The 26962-nt window shown below is 32.0% G+C and overlaps 1 protein-coding gene across 1 annotated transcript in view; it reads right to left on the bottom strand.

Moving 5' to 3' along the window:
* Positions 1 to 9707: 9707 nt before the first annotated feature.
* The window catches only part of LOC139497152 (VWFA and cache domain-containing protein 1-like), a 51133-nt gene continuing 33878 nt past the window's right edge, over positions 9708 to 26962 (bottom strand). The window contains exons 18-24 of the mRNA XM_071285241.1: positions 25286 to 25388; positions 24969 to 25064; positions 21309 to 21434; positions 16611 to 16720; positions 16035 to 16160; positions 14546 to 14688; positions 9708 to 12850 (exon numbers count right to left, since the gene is read on the bottom strand). Coding sequence (XP_071141342.1) covers positions 12438 to 12850; positions 14546 to 14688; positions 16035 to 16160; positions 16611 to 16720; positions 21309 to 21434; positions 24969 to 25064; positions 25286 to 25388 — 1117 coding nt within the window. The 3' untranslated portion in view covers positions 9708 to 12437. The remainder of the gene's footprint in view (positions 12851 to 14545; positions 14689 to 16034; positions 16161 to 16610; positions 16721 to 21308; positions 21435 to 24968; positions 25065 to 25285; positions 25389 to 26962) is intronic.

Below are 26962 nucleotides of genomic sequence, written 5' to 3'. Positions count from 1 at the left end.
TGTTTCCCTGTTCACCAAGACATGTAATAAAATCGAGAATGGAAATTGGGAATGTGTCAAAGAGACAACAACCCGACAATATAACAGACAACAGCAGAAGGTCACCAACAGGTCTTCAATGCAGCGAGAAATTCCCGCACCCGGAGGCGTGCCTACTTCTGATTGAAACAAATTTATGACTTCTTGTATTAGGCAGCCATTTAACTTAAATGTGTGTGTGGGGGAAGGGGGGTATGTTTTTTTTTTGTCTGAGACCAAATTTTTTCATGCAAAACGCAGTCAATTTTATAAAGTTTTTCAATATTTTTTTCAATATATAACAATATACATGTAAGGTAAGGGGGGAATCTGAATTCACACAATCCATAAGCTATAAAGGACTCTATATGTTAAACAATTCAAACAGAAAAAGGAACGACTAACAGATATACAAACGGAGAAAATTAGACCACATCAACATATGTCAAATCCACTGAACAACAGGGTCCCGACTCAGGACATGTGCATAAACATGCTGCGGGGATAGATAGCTTTGTTCCGCCGGGAAAAGTTATTGCAGTTGAAAGCAACACTTCTCCGTCTGCATACTTTATTATAATAATAAACATCCGGCAGCAATTTTGTTGACTTTGATAATAAATATGTGTCAATGAAACAGTTCAACGGGTTGCATTTGACGTTGACTAAAATGCTCTTGGGATCGTTTTTATTTTTATTTTTATTGTCTATAATTTATATGTTCCATGACATGTTTATGTTTTGAAAAAGAAAAATTAGAAATTACCAAATTGAATACAAAACTGAAGTTTAAATACTGTATGTGCATCATATTTAGTCAAAATACGGTTGCACTCTGTACATTTGTCGTTATGATAATCTTAACACATGACATGGGTAAAATCTCTTTGTTCTTACTCTGCTATAATCTGGATAATGCACAACAAAGGTGTGCATTAACTACCTCAGATATACTGCACAGTTGAAACCTATGTTTACCTTCAGGGGCGGTTCCTAGATTTAAAAAGGGGCGTTATTCTATAAAAAATTAAAAAAATCACCGAGTGAAGCGAGACCAAAAACAATATTGACGATATTATGCTAAAGCACGATACTTTGTCCAATCCAAGGTTGACTGAACGACCTATTCGCCCTCACCCCCGAATCCGCCATCTGCCTTGAAATTACGACAAAGTGGAACTTTGTACATCGTAGTTTCAAATTGGAAATAAGAATGGTTTCTCTTCCCTTTTTTTTAAATAAGCTGGGACATAAAATAATTTAGTACATTTTGTGTACAACGTAAATCTTAAATCATGCTGTGTTTAAAAATCAGAACGATAGCACTTCTGGTAATTTCTATCAAAAAAGAAATGTACCTAAAAAGAAATATCCGAATGAATAAAAATTTGATTTGGATTAGTTTTAGACTCAATGAAATTTATAACGACTTTTTGAATATCAATTCCTATAAAGTGACTAGATATTTGGATCGAATTTAATGAAGATCATATTTAAGTTTGTTTCAAAACGGGGATTGGGGGTGGGGAGTAGCTGGAGATCAATCAGACTTCATTTAGATTGATTGACGTGTCTTAAAAATTAGTGCAGAAGATAAAAAGAAATTGGGGGGGGGGGGGGGGGGGGGGGATAAATGATTGGAAAAAGAAACCGTATTTTCTGTTTATTCACGTTTTAAATTTAGTTAATATAACATCTTCCTCGGTTCATCTTTGTCTAAGCATATCATTGAGGGAAAGAAATTCAAAAGCAATTAAGGAATAACTTTAACAGAAATGATAAAAAATAATCTACAATTACATTGCAATTTTAGAATAAGTTTAGCTATAAAAAAAGTTATTATTTAAAACTTACCAAAGTCGTATTTCCCCCTTTCTTTACCATATAAGAAACTTTGCAGGAGCCGTTGATTGCGGAATATTGTTTGCATATTTCCATAACGGTTATGTGAATTGATGGCGTCATGTGTGAAAACAGTTATTGTCCAATCAAATCGGAATATTCGATTTAATCTGCACGCTCGTGTGACCCTTTAACCCGAACTCCTACGTCGTTCGGGTTAATCATGGTCAACCAAGCTAGGTTAATTACTCCGTCTTACACACTTTTGTGCCTTATTGAACACAAGTTGGTCTTTAGTCTATCTTCAAAAAGAGGGTTGTAGCAATATCAATCTAATTAAAATGTATATCTCTATTTTCGTTAGTCTCATACGAGCTTATAAAAACGAGCATGCGAGTTAATATAAATAAAGATTTTAATTAGATCGAAACAACATAACCAGAAACCTTAGCTATAGCAGTAGCTTTTAAGTTTAATTGTCTTCTATTAAATAGAAAGCCCATCATCAAGGTTTAGAAAAAAAGACCTAATTTCAGTTGTTTCTTTTTAAATCGCATTCGAAGGAAGTCGCAGAATGCGAGACATACAGCATATAATATGATGGTGGAGGCGGAAAAACTCGTAAACTATTTGTATATCTTCAAACATACGAGAAAGATGCATCGGATTACCATATATACTTTGTAAATAGAACCATTATGTTACAAAGTTCCCATCTGTCATATAATTATTTTCCTTGACCTCATTTTCATGGTTAAGTGTCCGACTTGTGATTTTGAATGTCCCGTTTGTATCCTTCATATCACTTTTATCAAAGTTTCTAGGATAAGTATATTTGGTTACTAATATATAGTATCCTTGCAAGGTCTACAAACATGTCGATCATACATGGTTCACCTGACTTAGACCTCATGTAATGGACCAGTGAACAATCAACGGTTAAGTTTGAGTGATCAAATGCTTATCTGATCAGGTACCATAGGTTGTGGGTCAAATATATTTGGTTTATTGGACGGTAGCAAAAGCATGTCTATTTGACCGAGTTCATCTGGCCTTTCTTCATTTGCATGTAACATTGATAATGTTAACTGTATGTAATACTTGTATAATATATAAATAAGGAAGAGGCAGAAGAAAGCAGTTGTATTCAGCTATAAGACTGGTCTTCAACAATGAGAAAAACCGATACCATATGATCGTCTATTAAAGGCCCAGATATAAATGTACACACTCCTTTTCGCTAAGAATTTTAACATAATTCAGTCAGTTAATAACACATGCTATACCAGTGTTATCCTAGTTTTTATGGTAATGATGGTTATGATCATACGTTTCTCTGTCTATAAATTGATAACCGTCCTTTTATTAGCTTTCAGTAAGGGAACATTTTTTCTTATTTCGAAAGGAGGGAGGGGAGGATTATTTAAAAAATCATAACTTGGCCTGGTATGATTTGAAAATCAATGACTTTACACGGGTCCGGGTGAAAATGAACACGCTGTAACATGAAATGCAAGATATTTGAGGATGAAAATGAGTACAAAAGTGAAAACTACTTTTCGTGCAGCAATGCCGTGGAAAATAAAAGAAATCGTAGCGATAAAAAATAGTAAATCCGGAAAACTTTTCCTCCTGCTATAGCTTGGCACATATCGAACTAACCAATTGTGAATTCAGCTTTGAAATTATTGCAGTTATTTCTTTTGGTGTATAATTCGTAGCAGGAACGTTGAAAAATTTTGTTGATGTCACACGGAGGGAGATTTAGGTTGAAAACATAACAAGACCATAACATATTGCCATATTCCGGAGGAGGCTGGAGTGCCCAAACACAACCACTGACTTTCAATAGGAAAACTGACAGTCCTAGTCAATTAAGATTGTAGTCGAGTGCACCAGTATGAACAGGGCTCGAACTCATAGTCTCAGTTTTTACTGTCTAGATATAAAGTGATATACAGTAGTAGAACTACTTAGAGCACTTGGCAACCGAGGCTCCTAGGAGTAAAATTAAAATCAAAAGTAATGAATTATGTTTTTATTTTATATTTATAAAACATAACAAATTGTATATAGTTTTAGTTCTTGTTATATCAAAATAATAATATTGAATGCTTTTATAGTTCATAATCTATATCTGCATAACCCGTGTAAAAGTAAAATATGCACAATCATTGAAAATATTAAAAAAAAAAAAGATACACATCCTTGTAGTTTGCATCTTTATTCTGTTCAGTTAGAAAATAGTTTGAACAGTTGGTCTTAAATGTATCTAAATTATCTATTTCTTTAATATTATTTGGTAAATTATTCCAGGTAATAAGACCAGAAAATTTAAATGTTCTTTTTAAAAAATCAGAATTAGGTCTTGGTACATGAAGAAGTCCTGATGTTGTCGACCTCAGACAATAATTATAAAGATCGGCACAAACAGTAAATTTAATAGATATATAATCAGGTGCTAGACCATTCATACACTTAAACATTAACACAGCTTGAACATAGTGTATCCTCGTAAATATGTCATCTAAAGTTTGTGTATGCAATGATTGTACTCTGATCCGTTTTATTCAGGATTGCCTGATAACTTAAGTTTTACCTTATTGCTCTAAGTAAAGAAAGGTCAAAATTTAATATTACATACTTAAAATTTCAATGCACCAACAGCCATCTAGGTGTAAAATTGATACAAAAATAGATAAATATTAAGAACAATTAATGAAAACTTGTACAGACAGACAAAGGTAAAACTTGTACAGACAGACAAAGGTAAAACTTGTACATACAGACAAAGGTAAAACTTGTACAAACAGACAAAGGTAAAACTTGTACAGACAGACAAAGGTAAAACTTGTACAGACAGACAAAGGTAAAACTTGTACAGACAGACAAAGGTAAAACTGAATGCCCCCTCTGCTGAGAGATTGAAGTATACATCAATGAGACAGCAACTACAATCTGGAAATTTTTAACACTATTTCAGTCATTTGGAGATCACTAGATAGTCTGGATCCATCTATTGAACTGTTGCATTTATAATGGATTCACAACATCAACAACAGTGTTGAAAGTTATGATATAGTGTCATTAATATTGGGTGAAAACATTTGCACGCATTCATATTCCACAAAACAATGGTTTAATGCTTGAAAATATTTTTTTGATGGAATTAAATACAATTTTCAAAATTGTCTTAGTGAAAGCCTTTGCTTTAAAGTTATTAAATTTTGAGGTAATTTGTCATGGAATTTCTTTATATATATATATATATATCACCATATGAAACTCTTAAAACATCCTCTCTACTTGTTTATCACCATATAAAACTCTTAAAACATCCTCGCTACTTGTTTATCCCCAAATAAATGCATTAGAACACAGGCCCTTGTATAAACCATTTGAACAAAAAAATGTCTTTTTTAATAATATGCAAATTGTGTAAATAATCATAGCAAAAAAAAACTCTTCAAATTAGAAAACTCATAGGTAATTATATAAAGAAATTCACCACACTTGATAATATTTGACTCTTTGGCATTAAATAGATAAAACAAAACACAAGGAAATTCATAAATCTGAGTAACATATATATGCATAGAAAAATTAAAATTCTGAGACTCAACTATTTTACATTATTCATTGCATTCATCATGTAAATGAGTCACTGTCATCAAAGTGAGAGGTTTAGCACTATAAAACCAGGTTAAATCCACCCTTTTCTACATTTGAAAATGTCTGTACAAAATCAGGAATATGACAGTTCTTAACCATTCATTTTTTATGTGTTTTGTCAATTGATTTTGCCATGTGATTATGGACTTTCCGATTAGATTTTCCTCTGAGTTCAGTATTTTTTGTGATTTTACTTTTTTCATACCTTTCTTAATCCTTTTTTATTTAAACGTATTAAAATCTCTGTAAAAAAGTTTATAGACCTTGTATTTTGATTTTTAAAATGTGTTTTAAGAATTGCATTTAAATACAGAACTTTACTAGTAAGTACATGTATAGGAATTAAACATAATGGTAATATTAAACCAGATGTTCCGCAGGGCGTAGCTTTATACGACCGCAGAGGTTGAACCCTGAACGGTTTGGGCAAGTATGGACACAACATTCAAGCTGGATTCAGCTCTAAATTTGGATTGTGATTAAATAGTTGACACAGCATAGGTTTCTGACACAGAATGAATGTGTTCTAATGAACTTAAAATTTTTGTTTTCTCTTAGAGCAATTTACTATGCTGTTTAATATTAATCCTCTCAAAAAAATGTTTGAAGAAATTTTCTTTTTTATTTATGAAATTTCAAATGAGAGAAAATTGAACCCAATTTTTTTAATCACATCCCCCTTTCCCTTATTCCAAAACTAATCTCAATTAAAATTTCTAACGGAGTTTGCAACAATAACTACTCATTTAAATACAACATAAAATATTAAGATGTAAAAAAACTGCTTGTTATCACTGAATGGTAAAGATTATTTTAATTTATCAGTTGGTAGTAAAAAGTGAATATACATTGTATATTGTATATAACAAAGATTTAAGTTGATTCTGGACAAAGAAAGATAACTCCAATTAAAAAAAATCTTGCTATTGCACAATATTTTGCAATTAGATATTTCTTGCCATTGCGCAATACTGTGCAATTGAAAAGACTTGCTATTGCACAATACTTAAAATAATAATTTTAGATCCTGATTTGGACCAACTTGAAAACTGGGCCCATAATAAAAAATCTAAGTACATTTTTGGATTCAGCATATCAAAGAACCCCAAGATTTCAATTTTTGTTAAAATCAGACTAAGTTTAATTTTGGACCCTTTGGACTTTAGTGTAGACCAATTTGAAAACAGGACCAAAAATGAAGAATCTACATACACAGTTAGATTTGGTATATCAAAGAACCCCATTTATTCAGTTTTTGATGAAATCAAACAAAGTTTAATTTTGGACCCCGATTTGGACCAACTTGAAAACTGGGCCAATAATCAAGAATCTAAGTACATTTTTAGATTCAGCATATCAAAGAACCTAACTGATTCATTTTTTGTCAAAATCAAACTAAGTTTAATTTTGGACCCTTTGGACCTTAATGTAGACCAATTTGAAAACGGGACCAAAAGTGAAGAATCTACATACACAATCATGACAGTTAGATTCGGCATATCAAAGAACCCCAATTATTCAATTTTGATGAAATCAAACAAAGTTTAATTTTGGACCCTTTGGGCCCCTTATTCTGTTGGGACCTAAACTCCCAAAATCAATACCAACCTTCCTTTTGTAGTCATTAACATTGTGTTTAAATTTCATTGATTTCTATTTACTTAAACAAAAGTTATTGTGCGAAAACCAAGAATAATGCTTATTTGGGCCCTTTTTTGGCCCCTAATTCCTAATCTGTTGAAACCAAAACTCCCAAAATCAATCCCAACCGTTCTTTTGTGGTCATAAACCTTGTGTCAAAATTTCATAGATTTCTATTAACTTAAACTAAAGTTATAGTGCGAAAACCAAGAAAATGCTTATTTGGGCCCTTTTTGGCCCCTAATTCCTAAAATGTTGGGACCAAAACTCCCAAAATCAATACCAACCTTCCTTTTGTGGTCATAAACCCTGTGTTAAAATTTCATAGATTTCCATTCACTTTTACTAAAGTTAGAGTGCGAAAACTAAAAGTATTCGGACGACGACGACGACGACGACGACGACGCAGACGACGACTCCAACGTGATAGCAATATACGACGAAAAATTTTTCATATTTTGCGGTCGTATAATAAAAATTATGCTATATGAACTGATAACCAGATGCTCCGCAGGGTGCAGCTTTATACGACCGCAGAGGTTGAACCCTGAACGGTTGGGGCAAGTATGGACACAACATTCAAGCTGGATTCAGCTCTAAATTTGGATTGTGATTAAATAGTTGACACAGCATAGGTTTCTGACACAGAATGAATGTGGTCTAATGAACTTAAATTTTTTTTTTGCCTTTGAGCAATTCACTATGCTGTTGAATATTAATCCTCTCAAAAAAATGTTTGAAGAAATTTTCTTTTTATTTATGAAATCTGAAATGAGAAAAATTTAACCCCTCCCCTTTTTTTTCACATCTCCCTTTTCCTTTTTCCAAAACTGATCTCAATTCAAATTTCTAATGGAGTTTGCAACAATAACTACTCATTTAAATACATCATAAAATATTAAAATGTAACAAAAGGTGCTTGTTATCACTGAATGGTAAAGATTGTTTTAATTTATCAGTTGGTAGTAAAGTGAATATACATTGTATATAGTATAAAACAATGATTTAAGTTGACTCAACTACTATTCTGGACAAAGAAAGATAACTCCAATCAATTGAAAATTTCTTGATATTGCACAATATTGTGCAATTAGATATTTCTGGCTATTGCGCAATACTGTGCAATTGAAAATATTTGCTATTGCACAATACTGTGCAATTGAAGATTTCTTGCTATTGCGCAATACTGAACAATTGAAAATTTCTTGCTATTGCACAATACTGTGCAATTGAAGATTTCTTGCTATTGCTGAATACTGTGCAATTAAAAATTTCTTGCTATTGCACAATACTTAATATAATAATTTTGGATCCTGAATTGAACCAACCTGAAAACTGGGCCCATAAACAAAAATCTAAGTACATGTTTAGATTCAGCATATCAAAAAAGCCCAAGAATTCAATTTTTGTTAAAATCAAATTTAGTTTAATTTTGGACCCTTTGGACTTTAATGTAGACCAATTTGAAAACGGGACCCAAAATTAAGAATCTACATACACAGTTAGATTTGGCATATCAAAGAACCCCAATTATTCAATTTTTGATGGAATCAAACAAAATTTAATTTTGGACCCAGATTTGGACCAACTTGAAAACTGGGCCAATAATCAAAAATCTAATTTCATTTTTAGATTCAACATATTAAAGAACCCCAAGGATTCAATTTTTGTTAAAATCACACTAAGTTTAATTTTGGACCCTTTGGACCTTAATGTAGACCAATTTGAAAACGGGACCAAAAATTAAGAATCTACATACACAGTTAGATTTAGCATATCAAAGAACCCCAATTATTCAATTTTTGATGAAATCAAACAAAGTTCAATTGTGGACCCTTTGGGCCCCTTATTCCTTAACTGTTGGAACCAAATTCCCAAAATCAAACCCAACCTTCCTTTTATGATCATAAACCTTAAATTTCATAGATTTCTATTTACTTATACTTAAGTTATGGTGCGAAAACCAAGAATAATGCTTATTTGGGCCCCTTTTTGGCCCCCTAATTCCTAAACTGTTGGGACCTCAACTACCAAAATCAATCCCAACCTTCCTTTTGTGGTCATAAACCTTGTGTTTAAATTTCACTGATTTCTATTTACTTATACTAAAGTTATTGTGCGAAAACCAAGAATAATGCTTATTTGGGCTCTTTTTTGGCCCCTAATTCCTAAACTGTTGGAAGCAAAAACTCCCAAAATCAATCCCAACCTTCCTTTTGTGGTCATAAACCTTGTGTCAAAATTTCATTGATTTCTATTCACTTTTACTAAAGTTGGAGTGCGAAAACTAAAAGTATTCGGACGACGACTCAAGAAGACGACAACGACGACGCAGACATGATAGCAATATATGACGAAAAATTAAAATGTTTGCGGTCGTATAAAAATGATATGTGTTCAATAGAAAATCTTTCTAAAACATGCACTGCATGTTAAGCAATTAAATAATGGTCCTTATTTAATTTCAATTAGGAATAAGTCTGATATGATTAACATAAAAAATTATCTATAAATACTTGAATTGGATTGGTCAATTTTATTTTTTTTCTCTTGGTTAACATGTGATAAATCATGTTTCTGAAACTACTTTCATAACCTTTGACTTTTAATCAGTTTTAGAGTAAACCGCCCCTGTTTACACATCAATAACCTCTACAAAAATTGTTTAATCCTATATTAAAAAAAAATGCAAATGAGAAATATTTGTATATGCATTTCTGCTTAATACAACATGACTATACAAAAAATATCAAGTAACACATCATCATGATTGAAGGTATTATAATATTCTTCACAAATACAACATTTATATCACAGTTTCATGTAAAAGAATTTAAAAAATTACACTCTTTACTATTGTGTATACTTAAAACATGGCAAATCATTAGTCAATAAAACATGAAAGGGGATAGGACCTTTGAAAAGACTTTGCGATCAGGTGTTTTTAAAATTGTGATTTCAGGATTGACGGTCCCTGTCGGAATCCAGGATTTCTTTTTTCGAATTTCAGGATGTCTGGATTAAATCTTTTTTTAAATTCAGGACCTCTGAAATCCATGTTTTTTAAGCCCAGAATTTCCAAATCAGACCCCCCTCAAACATATCTACAACAAAAATATTGATCAGTAAATGTTCCACAATAATATTCCACTGTAGGACAAAAACATACACAAATCTAGATTAAAGTGTACTTTTAAAGTACAATTATGGTGAATGAATATACATTAATTTCTGAATTTACAGTCATAATTAAAACTAGAGGCTCTCAAGAGCCTGTATCGCTCACCTGATTCTACTTGGGTTTTTGAAATCATATAAAAAAATATGAAATTTGGCTAAAAGTAACAACACTCAACACTTGGCCAGCACCTCATAAGGAAAGGAACATTCATGCCATGTTTGGTTCCATTCCATTCACTGGTTCTTTAAAAGAAGACATTTGTATATATTTCCCATAGGGTCCTATGTTAAACTTAGTCCCCATGCTGGCGGTCATCTTTGATGATGGATTGGCTACAAAGTAACAACACTTGGTCAGCATCTCATAAGGAATATTCATGCCATGTTTGTTTTCATGCCATTTAGTGGTTCTCTAAAAGAAGACATTTGGAAATATTTCCTGTAGGGTCCTATGTTAAACTATGTCCCCTGCTGGCAGCCATCTTGAATGATTGATCGGCTACAAAGTAACAACACTTGGTCAACACCTTATAAGGAACATTCATGCCATGTTTGGTTTCATTCCATTCAGTGGTTCTCTAAAAGAAGACATTTGTATATATTTCCCATAGGGTCCTATGTTAAACTAAGTCCCCCCCTGGTGGCCATCTTGGATGATGGATCGGCTACAAAGTAACAACACTTGGTCAGCACCTCATAAGAAACATTCAAGCCATGTTTGGTTTCATTCCATTCAGTGGTTCTCTAAAAGAAATCATTTGTATGCATTTCCCATAGATCCTATGTTAAACTAAGTCCCCTGCTGGCGGCCATCTTGGATGATGGATCGGCTACAAAGTAACAACACTTGGTCAGAACCTCATAAGGAACATTCATGCCATGTTTAGTTCCATTCCATTCAGTGGTTCTCTAGAAGAAGTTCAAAATGTAAAAAGTTAACGACGACGACGGACGACGGACGCCAAGTGATGAGAAGAGCTCACTTGGCCCTTCGGGCCAGGTGAGCTAAAAAAAACATTAATAAAGTTACAATAATAATGATAATATCAGCTGACAATAACATGTAACTATTTCATAGTTTAATCTAATATTACATTTTATAAATCAACAATTAACATTTGTATAAAATATATAACTCTTTTTGAAAATGAAATAAAAATCTGTCATTGTGTATAAATATATATTAAAACTTGTTTCAAATAGGAATAGAGCACTACCATATAGCTGGTTATTTTCACAGGTGTAAAATTTCGTGATTTTCATTGAAGAAGGTATTCAAGAGTTTATTATCACTGAACTAGTATATATTTGTTTAGTGGCCAGCTGAATGACACCTCAAGGTGCAGGAATTTCTCGCTGCATTGAAGACCTGTTGGTGACCTTCTGCTGTTATCTGCTGTATGGTCGGGTTGTTGTCTCTCAGACACATTCCCCATTTCCATTCTCAATTTAATAAAATATTATGGCGGTTATTATCAACAAACATTTATCAATACCTTTAAATTTGCATGTGAACTTTTAAATTGGCAGAATATAATTTGGCAATTTTGTTCTACTGACAATAACCAGCTATACGATATGTTATTGTATGTATAAATTGAGATTCTTCTGTTAATCTGATCACTCCTTAGTCACATGTTCAGTGAAATCTGTGTACACTTTTTTTCTTGATTAATAGAGATATGTCATTATTCAATTAAATAACAACCCAAGGATAAACCACAACCGAACATCAAAAGATGCTAATTGTACAGTATGCCAATATTTGTGACTATATTAATTAAAAAATATAGGTACTGTAAAAGCAGAAATTTTGGTAGAGGATTTAATTTCGTTTATTTCGTGGACACGAAATTAAAAAAGAACATGAAAATTTAACCTCCATATAATACCAGTTACATTTAAGGAATTCAAGAAATGAAATCTCCATGAAATATTATAGAGAGACAAAACAAAAAAATATTAACCCATGAAAAAACTGAATGTTCTACAGTACTTAATTATATAATACATTATTTATGTTCAATGATACAAATTATGTCATTTATTACATATATGATTTATTTTCCATTCCAAAATAGGAATTATTTGGATAATGGATAACCATGCTGTGGCTGATTACCGTTAGAAACTACTGAATGATATGATGGAGGTTGTTCTGTAGGGGCTGTGGGAACAGTGTACTCAGCACTTTGATTTTGAGAATAAAACATGATATGATCCTGATTATTAATTGATGATTGCTGCTGAACTGAGGGTCTTAATGAAAAATTTTGATTTTGTGGTCTAAATGCTGGATTGTCATGAGAATTTGTTCGTTGTGTAGATGTTGTTTCTGCTGAGAAAGACGATCTTCCATTGGATGATGAATTACTGGACTTGGCTCTGATATGTCTAATGACACAAAAGGCTATGACGACAACAACTAATAACCCAATGACAATACCAGCTATAGCTCCACCACCAATGCCTCCTTCTTCTTCAGTGTTACAGTTATCTAAAAATATAATATAATAAGAATCAATGGCCCTGCTTTTCTGTAGACATTAATATAAATGTTGGTGGTAAATGTGTACATTTTTACATGTAACATATTGAACAGTCAGGGGCGTTACTTAAACAAGTAATTTTTTACAGTTACTTATAAAAGTAATTTTTGTTTTTAAAAATAATAAAATTACTTGATAGAGTTATTTTAAATTTCAATAAAAGCATAGACTAAATGTAGTTTTCATGAATTTTTACATAATTTTATATCATAAAATAAAGAATTTAATAGATTTGAGAGGAGTATATGGATAAAGAATTACTTTAAAAATAATGACAAAAATATTACTTGAAAAAGTTATTTTGTACATATTTGAAAAAAATAGCATTTATTTAACACTTATTTAAGGAAGATATGTAATTGATTTGGGTTACAACTTATAAATAACTTCAAGTCTTTATTAATTCACAAGCATATATATATTTATATCAGTCTATCTTCAAGATTTTGGAGGAAAATGATATTTTAATAGTCCCATTAGACCGATCTTTGACCCAGAAGCGTTTGTATGAAAGATAAGTGCGTCAGAAAGTTAACAAGTGAAACTGCGAGCTACTGCTCACTGATGATACCCCCGCCGCAAGTGGATAATATTAATAGTGTAAAAATATGCAAGTGTTCGGTAAACAGGAAGTTGTCGAGTGATGAATCTGAAAACGCATCACACAGTATAGCTGACTTATATAAATCCTGAAACTAAATTTCAGAAATCCTTGTATTGTAGTTCCTGAGAAAAATGTGACAAAAATTTTCAACTTGGCTATCATGTGTAAAATCATACAAGTGTTCGGTAAATAGGAAGTTGTCAAGTGATCAATCTGAAAACGCATCACACGGTATAGCTGACTTAGATAAACCCTGAAAGCAAATTTCAGAAATCCTTGTATTGTAGTTCCTGAGAAAAATGTGACGAAAATTTTCAACTTGGCTATCATGTGTAAAATCATACAAGTGTTCCGTAAACAGGAAGTTGTCAAGTGATAAATCTGAAAACGCATCACACGGTATAGCTGACTTAGATAAACCCTGAAACCAAATTTCAGAAATCCTTGTATTGTAGTTCCTGAGAAAAATGCGACGAAAAATATTCATGGGACGGACGGACTGACTGATGGAAGGACAGACAGAGGTAAAACAGTATACCCCCTTTTTTTAAAGCAGGGTATAATTAGTGTTTCAGAAGGATTAGATTTTATATTCCATGGTTAAGATAACAAGATGACTGTGAAAATTTGTTAAAGCTAGTAAAATATGTCTTATTGGACACCTATAAAAATAATATACAGAAAAGTTAATTATATAAGTTATATTTAAAATAGCCTCGTATTCAACATTACTTGTTTAGGTAATTTTACTTGTTTAAGTAATACCCCTGACTGTTGAATAATTGATATTACTTACACAATAAACTCTGGTTTGCTTGGATCTGATTGCCTGTTTGATTTATGTTTGCTTTACATGGCCTAAACACAAAAAGGCCCCATAAAGGTAATGTGTTAGCTTGGGACTGATGGAACAGTAATAACAAACAACAAAAATTAAACTTACATTAAACTGAAGTGAATAAATGAGAAGTAATTTGAATTTGTAGGATCTATAAATCAAGGAGGTAATAATTCGTTTTAACAATTACTATGACATTACCTTTAACACAATTTTTATATGGGTCTTTAGATCCAACTTGTCCAAAGTAACAGACACTCTGTAAGGCACAATATGGCTGTTGTAGTTCCTGTTCATTTGAATCCCTGACACACCAACTACATCCGGCCACTCCAAAACAATCCCTAGAGGGAGAAGTAAAATAACATTTAATGTCACTAACACTTCAAGTTAATACACTGTTTGAAAGTGTTTGGATTGTTCTGTCATGAATTAACATTAAATAAAACATATATAAACAAGAATGTGTCCTCAGTACACGAATGCCCCACTCGCACTATCATTTTCTATGTTCATTGGACCGTGAAATTGGAGTAATATCTCTAATTTGGCATTAAAATTAGAAAGATCATATCATAGGGAACATGTGTACCAAGTTTGAAGTCGATTGGACTTCAACTTCATCAAAAACTACCTTGACCAAAAACTTTAACCTGAAGCGGGACAGACGGACGAACGGACAGACAGATGGATGGACGGACGGACAGACGAACGGACACACAGACCAGAAAACATAATGCCCCTCTACTATCATAGATGGGGCATAAAAAGATAAATTATAAAGGCTGTATACTGCATTTTTATCAAGGAAGTATTTCACAATATCATCAGAAGAAACCAAATAAAAGGATGACTTATAATACAACAGTTGGCTGCCTAAAAAAATGAAACATGTTTTGAAATGTTATTTATTCTTTTAATAGATATAGGAAAATGGGGTGTGAGTGCCAATGAGACAACTCTCCATCCAAATAACAATTTATATTTAAACCATTATAGGTCAATGTACAGCCTTCAACACGAAGCCTTGGCTCACACTGAACAACAAGCTTTAAAGGGCCCCAAAATTACTAGTGTAAAACCATTCAAACTGGAAAACCAACGGTCTAATCTATATAAAAAAACGAGAAAGGTTATACTAAAATAGCGAGTATTTACATCTGTGTATCATCAAGACTTATTTCTTTAAACAAACATGATAAAAGAACAGCTTTCTAAATGTCACCAGCATATTGCATATATTTGATCTGTCAAAAAGAAAAACCTCCTTATTTGTTTTTTCTGTTTTAAATTTTAATAAATATCTTACAAGAAATGAAGATGACTATACCATGTATACCGTAACAAGTTTTCTCATTGTTGAAGGCCGTACTGTTTCTTATAATTGCTTACATACACTTTATTTGATTTTGGATATATAGTTGTCTCATTGGCAATGATTATTTTTATAATGAGACCCTTAACAATCACATTTTCAATATAATTACATTTCAAAGATACATAACTCTAATCCTGTTGCATTTCACAATGAATATAAAAATCCTAATAAATTTCAAAACCTCAAAATGACAAAAGTATGATGACACCTTTTTACCCTGTCCCAATGGCCAATTATACCAGTTATAGTTATTGGAATAACTGTAGAGTAAAGGAAGCTTCAAAAGATTAGCCATTTTTAAAGAAAACTTACGATTTCTGTGTTCTTGTTGAACATTTTGGATCAAAGCAAAATTGAAGATTTTTAATCTTTTCTGCATCATTCAGATTTTCTGTCTGTAGTTCTGGGTCTCTAGGACTACATGTTTGTGCAGCATCACTGTGAAAAAAGCAGTAGGAAACTAATTCATTTATCAAAGTTTCTAAATACAGAAATATATATAAATACAGTCTCTGTTGGTATAAAATAAGAATGTGTCTTAACACAAGAATGCTCCACTCAAGCTTTCTTATATTATGTAAGCAAACTATGCTCCACTCAAGCTTTCTTATATTATGTAAGCAAACTATGCTCCACTCAAGCTTTCTTATATTATGTGAGCTATTAAAATATTATAATTGTATAAATAAACCAATTTTTCAAGACGTTTCGGCCATTGGCCTTTTTCAGTTGTTCCCTATTGGAATTTTGAAAACAAGGATATTAAAATATTATCAAATTTTCTGCAATAAATACAGGACTATTTGGGTTATATTCTGTATCTCATTAGACTTAAATTATTAAATTCCCTATGCGTCTATCCTTAGTTATGTTCTAGTGTATACTTACCCTAACAGAGTATATGCATTGTTGCAATAATGAAAATCGGCATCTGTATAACACAAACAGTCACATGATCTGGAACTGCATTTATAGGAATCAGGTGATATTCCATAAATCTATAAAATTAAAATATAAGATAAAAATAGGATATATTAAATTTGCTTAGATAATAAATCCTAGGCCTATAGCTATTAAAACACATTTTGTTGGACCAATCATAAACTCACTCATAATTCAAATTATCAGAAAAAGGAGTATAACAGATAAAAAACGCACGCACAACTTACAAGTGAGCGCAGCTGACCAAAAATTATGAAGTCATTCTGTTGAGTAATTTTGGAGTCTGAAAGGTTCAAAGACGTTTCAACCCATCAAAATATTTGTTGAATAAATAGAAATGCAACATAAATTCAATAAAGAAGAGTTAAGGATTTAATAATATTCTTTTTGTTGATTTAACATTTTTTCGTTACTATCATTCAATAAATGTAGAAATGCATCAATTACAATGCACAATTTCTATATTTTCAAGGACATAATTAACTCCTGCAAAATATAGTTGATCAGTATTTTTAATCAAAATTAATCAAGGCTTCCATGATATGATTTTTCCTTAAAACAATTCATAAAAATATTATAATAATCAAAGCGCGAAAGCGCTGTAAAGGCAGTTAATTACAGGTTGTGTGTATTTCTAGTCCAGTTATATCATTATCTTCCATAGAACAGAGGTGGTTTGTAGAATTTAAGATTTAGAGTTCTTTTGTACCTAGTTCACCTATATCTATAGTCTACTGTTTACAGTATATTTTCTGTGCCTCGCCATGAAATGCATTTTTAGCCATGGCCTTGTCAGTTTGCTTTAAATTTATGAGTTTGACTGTCCCTTTGGTGTCTTTCGTCCCTCTTCTTTAGACATATAAGAACTTTTCCTTTTTAATATAAATAGACTATTTTTAATTATTGATTGTATATGCATATTCTATGACTCCCATAAAAAATAGTTCACAAAGATTGACTAGTCTCTGTACTGTGTGTATAGCAAGAACATCAAGTAACATAATGGTAAATGTACGTAGTAACACATCAACTTTTTTGATGACCATACCTGCCAACTGTCAGTATTTGCAGAGTATTTTCCCCATCGAGCTCGAGGCTCCCAAATGGAAATTTTGTAAGAGCAATTTTGTCGACTATTTTAAAGAAAACAATTAATTCAACAATGGCAATGAGCTTGTTTATGCACGAAGAAGCCAAAAACCACATTAGAATATATTTGAAGGGAATCCATGACAAATCGCCCCATTAGCAAATAGCCCCACTTTTTCACTAACTCGCCCCACTTTAAAAAAAAACTGCCCCAACCTGGATAACCAAATCGCCCCACTTGTGAAATGTGTTATATCCCTTAATATTACTCCTGCCAACTTGCCCCACCTAATAGAAAACGATAATATCTAGATAAATATATTATTAACCAGGAAGAATTTACTAATGCCAACTCGCCCCACTCATGTAAAAAGATGTTATCCCGTTGTATATAAGTTAAATTCCGTTAATATTACTCCTGCTAACTGGTCCCACCTAATGGAAATCGGTGAAATCTAGATAAATATATTATTAACCAGGATGAATTTAGTAATGCCAACTCTCCCCACTTATGGAAAAAGATGTTATCCCGTTGAATATAAGTTAAATTCCTTATATTGCATTATGATACAATTAACAGGTTTCTTTTCAATTGTTATGCAAATAACTAAGCTTCACAATACGTTTTTTTTTTTAGAATTATAATTTCAGTATATCAATAATAGTAATTAAATAAATTTTCGGTTTGTTTGTTTTCTGTGTAGATTAGTTTTCATTAAAGTGGTGCGAGTTTTTATTTTTAATTATATATATATATATTAATCTAAATATTACCGTTTTTTTATTTTTTATAAGTAGGGCGGGTTGGCAGGAGTAATATTTAACATGATTTAACCAATTTCACATGTGGGGCGATTTGATAAATCAGTTTGTGGCGTTTTTTTTAAAAGTGGGCGATTAGCCAGTGGGGCGACTTGTCCTGCTTCCATTTGAAGGCCCCCTTGAAGGTTTTGTATGACTATATGAACCATCTCTCACGTAAAACCCCCATGTGCATTTTGAAAAGTTGGCAGATATGTTTCTAACTCCAGGCAAAATCTACCGGTATGAATGAAAAAGAAGTTTTCAATTAAGGCTCTGTGGCCATCACAGCTGTCTCATCAGCATTTTAACCACTTCCCATATTTGCAATTAAAACAATAGAAGAAAATTATTCAACGCAAAAACAAAACTTACTTGTAAATATGAAATTCTCTTTACGGTATGAGTTTTTCTCATTGTTTGAGATTGTACAGTAGTACCTGTAACTGCTTATACCTATTTCTTATTCACTTTTGCTTAATAAACTCACTAAATATCATGTATATACATTGTACCACATCTCCTTATTTTTATATGCATTCCAATAACATGAACAATTGCAATTGTAATTCAATTCTATATACCAAAGCAAAATGAACTGCACCACTTTCATTCACTAGTATGCATCTTTTGGCAAAATACAAGTTCTTAAATGACACAAGATATATTTATTGATAAAAAAATAAAATTTAGTATACAACTCTTTAACAGGTATAAAAAAAAAGCACAGCTGTCAGTGTGTCATAACTTGTGAAATCTGTGCTGAAAACATAGACATTGATGGTATTTGAGTAATTCCATATGTGAAGCTCAACATTAGCTCGTCAGTTGGTGGTGGACAGTTATAGTTCCTTTCTGCAGGCTAGGATGAATGACTTTTCAGGAAAACCAATTTCACAAATCAAAACTTTCCTCTAGATTTCTCCTACAATATTCATCCAGTTTAGTTCTTTTGGTTTAATTGGACACCGTCCTGATTTTTAATTTTGCAAACCATTCAGTCTCTTGCTTGCAAATGGTGCATGAAAATAGGATGGGTATGGCAGTAGACAAGTCTCTTTAAAGTGGGTTTGTGCCCTGAAAAAAGTTTTATAACTTAAGTTTTTTTGAAACTTGTGCAACACACATACCTAAATAACTATAAAATAGAAGAGAACATCATTCGTGTCAATGTTTTGTTCCTGTTTACATTGTCATTGATATTTTTTCAGAAAGCCTGAGGCATAGCTCATGAATTCCTGTCATTACATCCTAAATTAACATAATTACTGCTAGAATAATTATCAGTATGATATACGTACACTATCATTGTACAGCCCAAGTCTTCAGTATATATAATTGTTGCATTCATTCACTCCTGTGTTCAGTCGTTCAAAACATCAACAAATGAACTTTAATAAGGACAAGAAAACACTAGAAAAGATACGTACATACAACCCGTGTTTAAGTGTATTTGAAAGAGAAATATATCTGGTTAAACGATGTATAAAGGAGGAAAAAATTGTAGATATTGCATTACGATGCTTTCTACCTAATAGCACGTGGATATGTTTACATATTTAGACTTGACACAGTATGACCCGTACCTTGTAGGTCACCGCCGTCGTTTAAACACTAGACTACAGTCGTGTATAAGACAATACAATGCTTAAGCCTGTACTATTTGTGTGAAGTAAATGTGTTTTTTTCTGTACATTTAAATTGTTTTACCTGATAGCAAGGACGTATATCTATCCGTTTCCTTCTCAATTCACTTTGTCAATTTCTTCGACCTTCTTCAAAACATACGTATTACTGCGCCCGGAAGTGAAAAAAATATTAGAAATCCTCGTAAAATAATGCTATTTTCAATTTTGTGGAATCCATTTTGTTATATTTATTATACAAAGATAAAAAAAAGTTACGATTAATTATGAATTTGCATATCATTATACGGAACGTTTATGGACTATTTTTCCATAGCTGTAAGTCGGTCATTTTGGCGGGAAATCATGTACACATACACACGTAGATTGGCTGGTACCTGATCGTAATGTTACACATCAGATATATCAAATAGCTAATACCCGGAACGTAGTACCGGGAACCAGGATAATACGTAGACAACATACATAACTAATACCGAAATTGAAAACGCTTTACGGTTTCTCGTTTATAAACCGAATTCCGCTTTGAATTATAGAAGATGCAATATTAATCATGTTCAGTCGACTTTTCATTGTTATATCAACGTCTGAACTAATTAAAAAATCTTTAGATGTCGGATAACACTCGAAATTGACCCGACCTCTTTCCACACGGAATACAAATAATGATAGTTTGTAGTCAGGTTGACTGCTTATAATGCAAAATACACATTAATAACAAGTTCTATAAAACGAACAATACACACTGATCGTTTCTTTAGTTCCCAATATAAATGAAAGAAACAAAAACCATATCATACCATAAAAAGAAGAGGAGAAATTCGAACATTTCCGAATCTATTCCTGGCCAAAAGACCCCCTGCAAAGATTGCGTATGAAAAGATTAACCTCATGACTTGAAAGTCAGGCCTTAAAGCACTGCCTTTAAAAATGACATGATAATGCTTGTACTTTGACTAAGAAATATTCTCTTGTATAGTATTTGATTTTTGCTCATTGTTGAAGGCTGTACAGTACATCTATGTCATTTGACAAATATTTGATAGTTCTCTTCATTGACAATCATACAACATATATTCTAATTACTGTACATTTGGTAATGACTTACACTACAACACCTTGTAGACGTTGTGTAGACTCTCTGTCTTATAACAATAAATATATTGCTGTTAGGAACTGGATCTATCTTGTATTTAGCATTTGTATTCATTCTATCATTACCATTTGTTGCAACCTGAAACAAAACATACGGTATAAAATTAATTTACTTGATTTATTATTTTTCATTCATTAAGGTGGTACCCAACACTTTTACAAAAATTAATTTGGCTCCTTTCACAAAATTTGGTCAAAGTATTTACTTTTACCCTTTAACAAAAATATAAAAATTACAAAAGTTTTGAACCAACCGTTTTGTCAGAAAAATTACCCTGGTTATATAGCAGTTTGACAAACACCAATTTTGATCATTGAGAAGCTTAATATTCCTTTTACAACACAAAGTAATTAAAACGTTTAGCTGAATTTACAGAGTTATCTCCCTATAGTGTTAGGTACCACCTTAAATGCCACTTTCAGCACAATTGCTATTCTGTGGCAGCCATTGTTTTATTGGGGAAAAAAGCCTGAGTGTCAAGTGAGAACAACAAATATTTAATGAACAGTCAAATCCTAGTAAAAAGATTGGGCAAGAATTAATATCATTCGTAAATCCTGTAAATCACATTCAGTAGCCAAAATGTGAATAAAAGTCATGTTTACTGAGTGAGAATAATATAGAGAATGGAAATGGGGAATGTGTCAAAGAGACAACAACCCGACCATAGAGCAGACAACAGCAGAAGGTCACCAACAGGTCTTCAATGTAGCGAGAAATTCCCACACCCAGAGGCGTCCTTCAGCTGGCCCCTAAACAAATATATATACTAGTTCAGTGATAATGAATGCCATACTAAACTCCAAAGAAGTTGGTTTGATGATAGATATGTCTAGGCGTAGGCAGACATACGGGATGTATTATTCGTTTCATATGCTTATGGGTATTTTATTTTATATTTTTTATTTAAATAACACATTTTCTATGCCTTCAATCAGGTCACTTTAAATTTATTTGCAAGTATAAACTAGAGGCTCTAAAGAGCCTGTGTCGCTCACCTTGGTCTATGTGAATATTAAACAAAGGAAGCAGACGGATTCATGACAAAATTGTGTTTTAGTGATGGTGATGTGTTTGTACATCTTAATTTGCTGAACATTCTTGCTGCCTACAGTTATCTCTATCTAAAATGAACTTGGCCCAGTAGTTTCAGTGGAAAATGTTAGTAAAAATTTCCAAATTTTAAGAAAATTGTTAAAAATTGACTATAAAGGACAATAACTCCTTAGGGGGTCAATTGACCATTTTTGTCTATGATGATGATGTTGACTTATTTTTAGGTCTTACTTTGCTGTACATTATTGCTGTTTACAGTTTATCTCTATCTATAATAATATTCAAGATAATAACAAAAAACAGTAAAATTTCCTAAAAATTACCAATTCAGGACCAGCAACCCAACAACCAGTTGTCCGATCCATCTGAAAATTTCAAGGCAGATAGATCTTGACCTGATAAACAATTTCACTTCATCAAATTTGCTCTAAATGCTTTGGTTTTTGAGTTATAAGCCAAAAACTCCATGTAACCTCTATGTTCTATTTTTAGCCGTGGCGGCCATCTTGGTTGGATGGCGTTGTAACCGGACACATTTTATAAACTACATACCCCAAAGATGATTGTGGCCAAGTTTAGATTAATTTGGCCCAGAAGTTTCGGATGAGAAGATTTTTGTAAAAGATTACTAAGATTTACGAACTAGGCTCTTAAGAGCCTGTGTCGATCACCTTGGTCTATGTGCATATTAAACAAAGGACAAAGATGGATTCATGACAAAATTGTGTTTTGGCGATAATTATGTGTTTGAAGTTCTTACTTTACTGAACGTTCTTGCTACTTACAATTATCTCTATCTATAATACTTTGCCCATTAATAACAAAGGAAATTATTTTGTAAAAATTTACCAAAATTTACCAAATAGATGAAAATTGTTAAAAATTGTCTATAAAGGGCAATAACTCTTTAAGGGTTCAACTGACCATTTTGGTCATGTTGACTTATTTGTAGATCTTACTTTGCTGAACATTATTGCTGTTTACAGTTTATCTCTATCTATAAAAACATTCAAGATAATAACTAAAAACAGCAAAATTTCCTTAAAATTACCAATTCAGGGGCAGCAACCCAACACAAAATCATCTGAAAATTTCAGGGCAGATAGATCTTGACCTGATAAACAATTTTACACTTGTCAGATTTGCTATAAATGCTTTGGTTTTTTAGTTATAAGCCAAAAACTGCATTTTACCCCTATGTTCTATTTTTAGCCATGGCAGCCATCTTGGTGGGCTGGCCGGGTCACTGGACACATTTTTAAAACTAGATATCCAAATGATGATTGTGGCCAAGTTTGGTTTCATTTGGCCCAGTGGTTTCAGAGGAGAAGATTTTTGTAAAAGTTAACAACGATGACGGACGCAAAGTGATAAGAAAGCTCACTTGGACCTTCAGGCCAGGTGAGATAAAAAAAGAAGATGTGGTATGATTGCCAACTGGACAACTCTCCACAAGAGAACAAATGATATAAAAATTAACAAACTATAGGTCAACGTCCTTCAACAACCTTTTTCCAGCAGCATGGTTAATCTGTTTATTTGTTTTTTGTATATATATTAAGGATTCTAATTTAAAAATCTACAGCTGGACATACTACTGTAAATTCAGAAATTAATGCAATGTTTTTATTATTGCAAAAATTGTGACAGGGTTATAATCCCAATAATTTAAACTTGCATCTTGAATTTTTTTATATGAATTGAACAGGAGTTTTCTAAATATCACAAAAATTAAAATTGCATTTTAGTCAAAAATGATAAAATTGTATTAATGAATGCACACAATAATTTCTGAATTTACAGTATGTAGAAATGTCAATGTATGGTGATCTTCTGAAGTCTTGTTGATAGGTTGCTGTCACATAGAAATTTATGTCCTTTTTTCTTATTTATTTCTTAACTCCTGGTTTAATTGCAAAAACTGTGTTTTTTTTCTGCTTAAGGTAGATCATAGGTATATATTTCTTGAGACAGAATTTTCTTAAACTTTGCCAAAATGAAGATTTCACTATGTTTCTTTCAAAAGTATAATAAAAAGGATCGGTCACCGAGCTATTATCCAAGCTACTAGTCGTTGCAAATTGCCTAAATTTGGTTAGATTGTTCATGAAAAAACTAAATTTTGTGTATAAAAAAAATTCTACGATATAGAATTTTTAAATAAATTCGGAGCAAGATAGGTTTTATAATATGTTTTAAGAAAATAAAAAGAAAAAATGGTGTCACCAAACATGTTTTCTTGCTTGAAGTAAAAATTGAAAATTTTCCTATCATTCCAGTATATTTTTTTTAATAAAAGAGTTATCTCCCCGTAAATGACATATTTCAATTACATTATTTAGCTAGGAACATGAAAACACGACTTTTATCAAGATTATTTATTTAATTTACCTGAGCACTTTATTGTGGGACCTGGTGTCATCATGAATGTGTAAGATGCATTGTGTAATGCAATTGTTTAAGGAATATCATGAGATTGCCAGTTAGCCAATCAAAATAATGTATTATAATGAAACATACATCTTATGTAATTATACTTATGTACAAAAATTTTACCCTGTATGTAAACTGCTCCTTGATAGTTTCAAAATCAATACATGATGCTTTATTCATCATATTCTGGTTTATTAAGTCTTCAGCTATTGCACTTTCCTGCAAATAAAATAAACTAGTAAATCAATCATACATATATATTTTAAATAGAGACTTCAATATCAGGTAAACTAATTCAATTTCAAAATTATCCCCAATAACCCAAACAATTTTAACTTCTTGTTTACAAACGTTACAAAGCTATTTTCTTTTTAGAATGTGCCACTTTTTAGCATCTTCTTTCTGTGACTGAAATTGTTGTTCTATTCTTATTAGCTTACCTTGTAAATTACATGAACATTTTCTATTTGGGGTGAGGTAGAATCAGGATTAGCAAAGTCTTCATGTATAACAATATAACCACTGCTGTCTATTATAAAACAACTGAAAAGTAAAATAAGATCATGATATAATTTGAATAACCACAGCTATCTTCTTCAATGATGATGGAAGTTTTTAACGACCTTCACTGAGGGTGGTGATGGGGGTAAGTTCATGACAAATACCAGTAAAAATTCTTTCCAAATGACGTTAACAGTAAATTTTTGGTGCATGACGATAAATATGCATTTTCTTTTAGACAATAAAAAAATGGAATGATTTTGAAGAATCACGTTAATTTTTTGCCAAAAATAATGGAAACGATAATTATTTGAGACCTCTGACGAATCATGATAAGGATATTTTGACAAATCACTGTAAAATTTTAATCAATTTGATGCTAAAAGTAGCCGAAAATGGCCCTTTGACGCCTGACGGTAAGGCATTACGTAACCCTCTTGACTACATGGCTATACAGCCCTTTCAGCCTGAATCCTACAAAAATAGCAGTGGATATTTTCACAAAATTCAATCAGATTATAACAACTTGTCAGTAATACACATTTCAGTATAACTTACAATCAATTTTAATTATATAAGATTAAAGATTTTTCACAATTTTTTTTTCAGGAAAAGTCACTGCAAAATTCATTTTAAACAGAAACAAGAGGCTCTCAAGAGCCTGAATCGCTCACCTTAATTCTTTTGGTTAAATCTCTCATCAATGATTATTTTGGCTTTTCAATTTATTTAAATGTTTTTTGGATCGTCCTATTTTCTTCAAAAGCCAAAAAAAAATAATCATTTTCTCCTATGTTCTATTTTAGCCATAGGAGCTATGTTTCTTGACATACAAGGAAATAAAATATAAAATTTATACTAGATACTCTGAAACTCATTTAGCCTAAGTTTGGCTGAAATTGATACAGCAGTTTCAAAGGAGAAGATTTTTTAAAGTAAGTCAACATGATGAACAAATTGTGAAAAAAGTCTTTAAAGGGCAATAACTCCTTAAGGGGTCAATTGACAATTTTGGTCAAATTGACTTAATTGAAGATCTTACTTTGCTGAACATTATTGCTGTTTACAGTTTATTTCTATCTATAATTATATTCAAGATAATAAACAAAAACAGCAAAATTTCCTTAAAATTATCAATTCAGGGGCAGCAACCCAACAACAGGTTGTCTGATTCATCTGAAAATTTCAGGGCAGATAGATCTTGACCTGATAAACAATATAACCCCTGTCAGATTTGCTCTAAATGCTTTGGTTTTTGAGTTATAAGCCAAAAACTGCATTTGATCCCTATGTTCTATTTTTAGCAATGGCGACCATGTTTGTTGATAGATCATAACTTCGGATACAATTTACAAACTAGATACCCTAAGGAACATTCAGTTAAAGTTTGGAAGTATTTGGCCCAGTAGTTTCAGAGGAGAAGATTTTTGTAAAAGATTACTAAGATTTACGAAAAATGGTTAAAAATTGACTATAAAGGGCTATAACTCCTAAAGGGGTCAACTGACCATTTCCGTCATGTTGACTTATTTGTAAATCTTACTTTGCTGAACATTATTCCTGTTTACAGTTTATCTCTATCTATAATAATATTCAAGATAATAACCAAAAACAGC

Source organism: Mytilus edulis, chromosome 12, assembly GCF_963676685.1.
Source record: "Mytilus edulis chromosome 12, xbMytEdul2.2, whole genome shotgun sequence".
NCBI classification, from domain to species: Eukaryota; Metazoa; Mollusca; class Bivalvia; order Mytilida; family Mytilidae; genus Mytilus; species Mytilus edulis.
The sequence above is the reverse complement of the archived record's forward strand: the minus strand, read 5'-3'. Positions and strand labels throughout refer to the sequence as shown.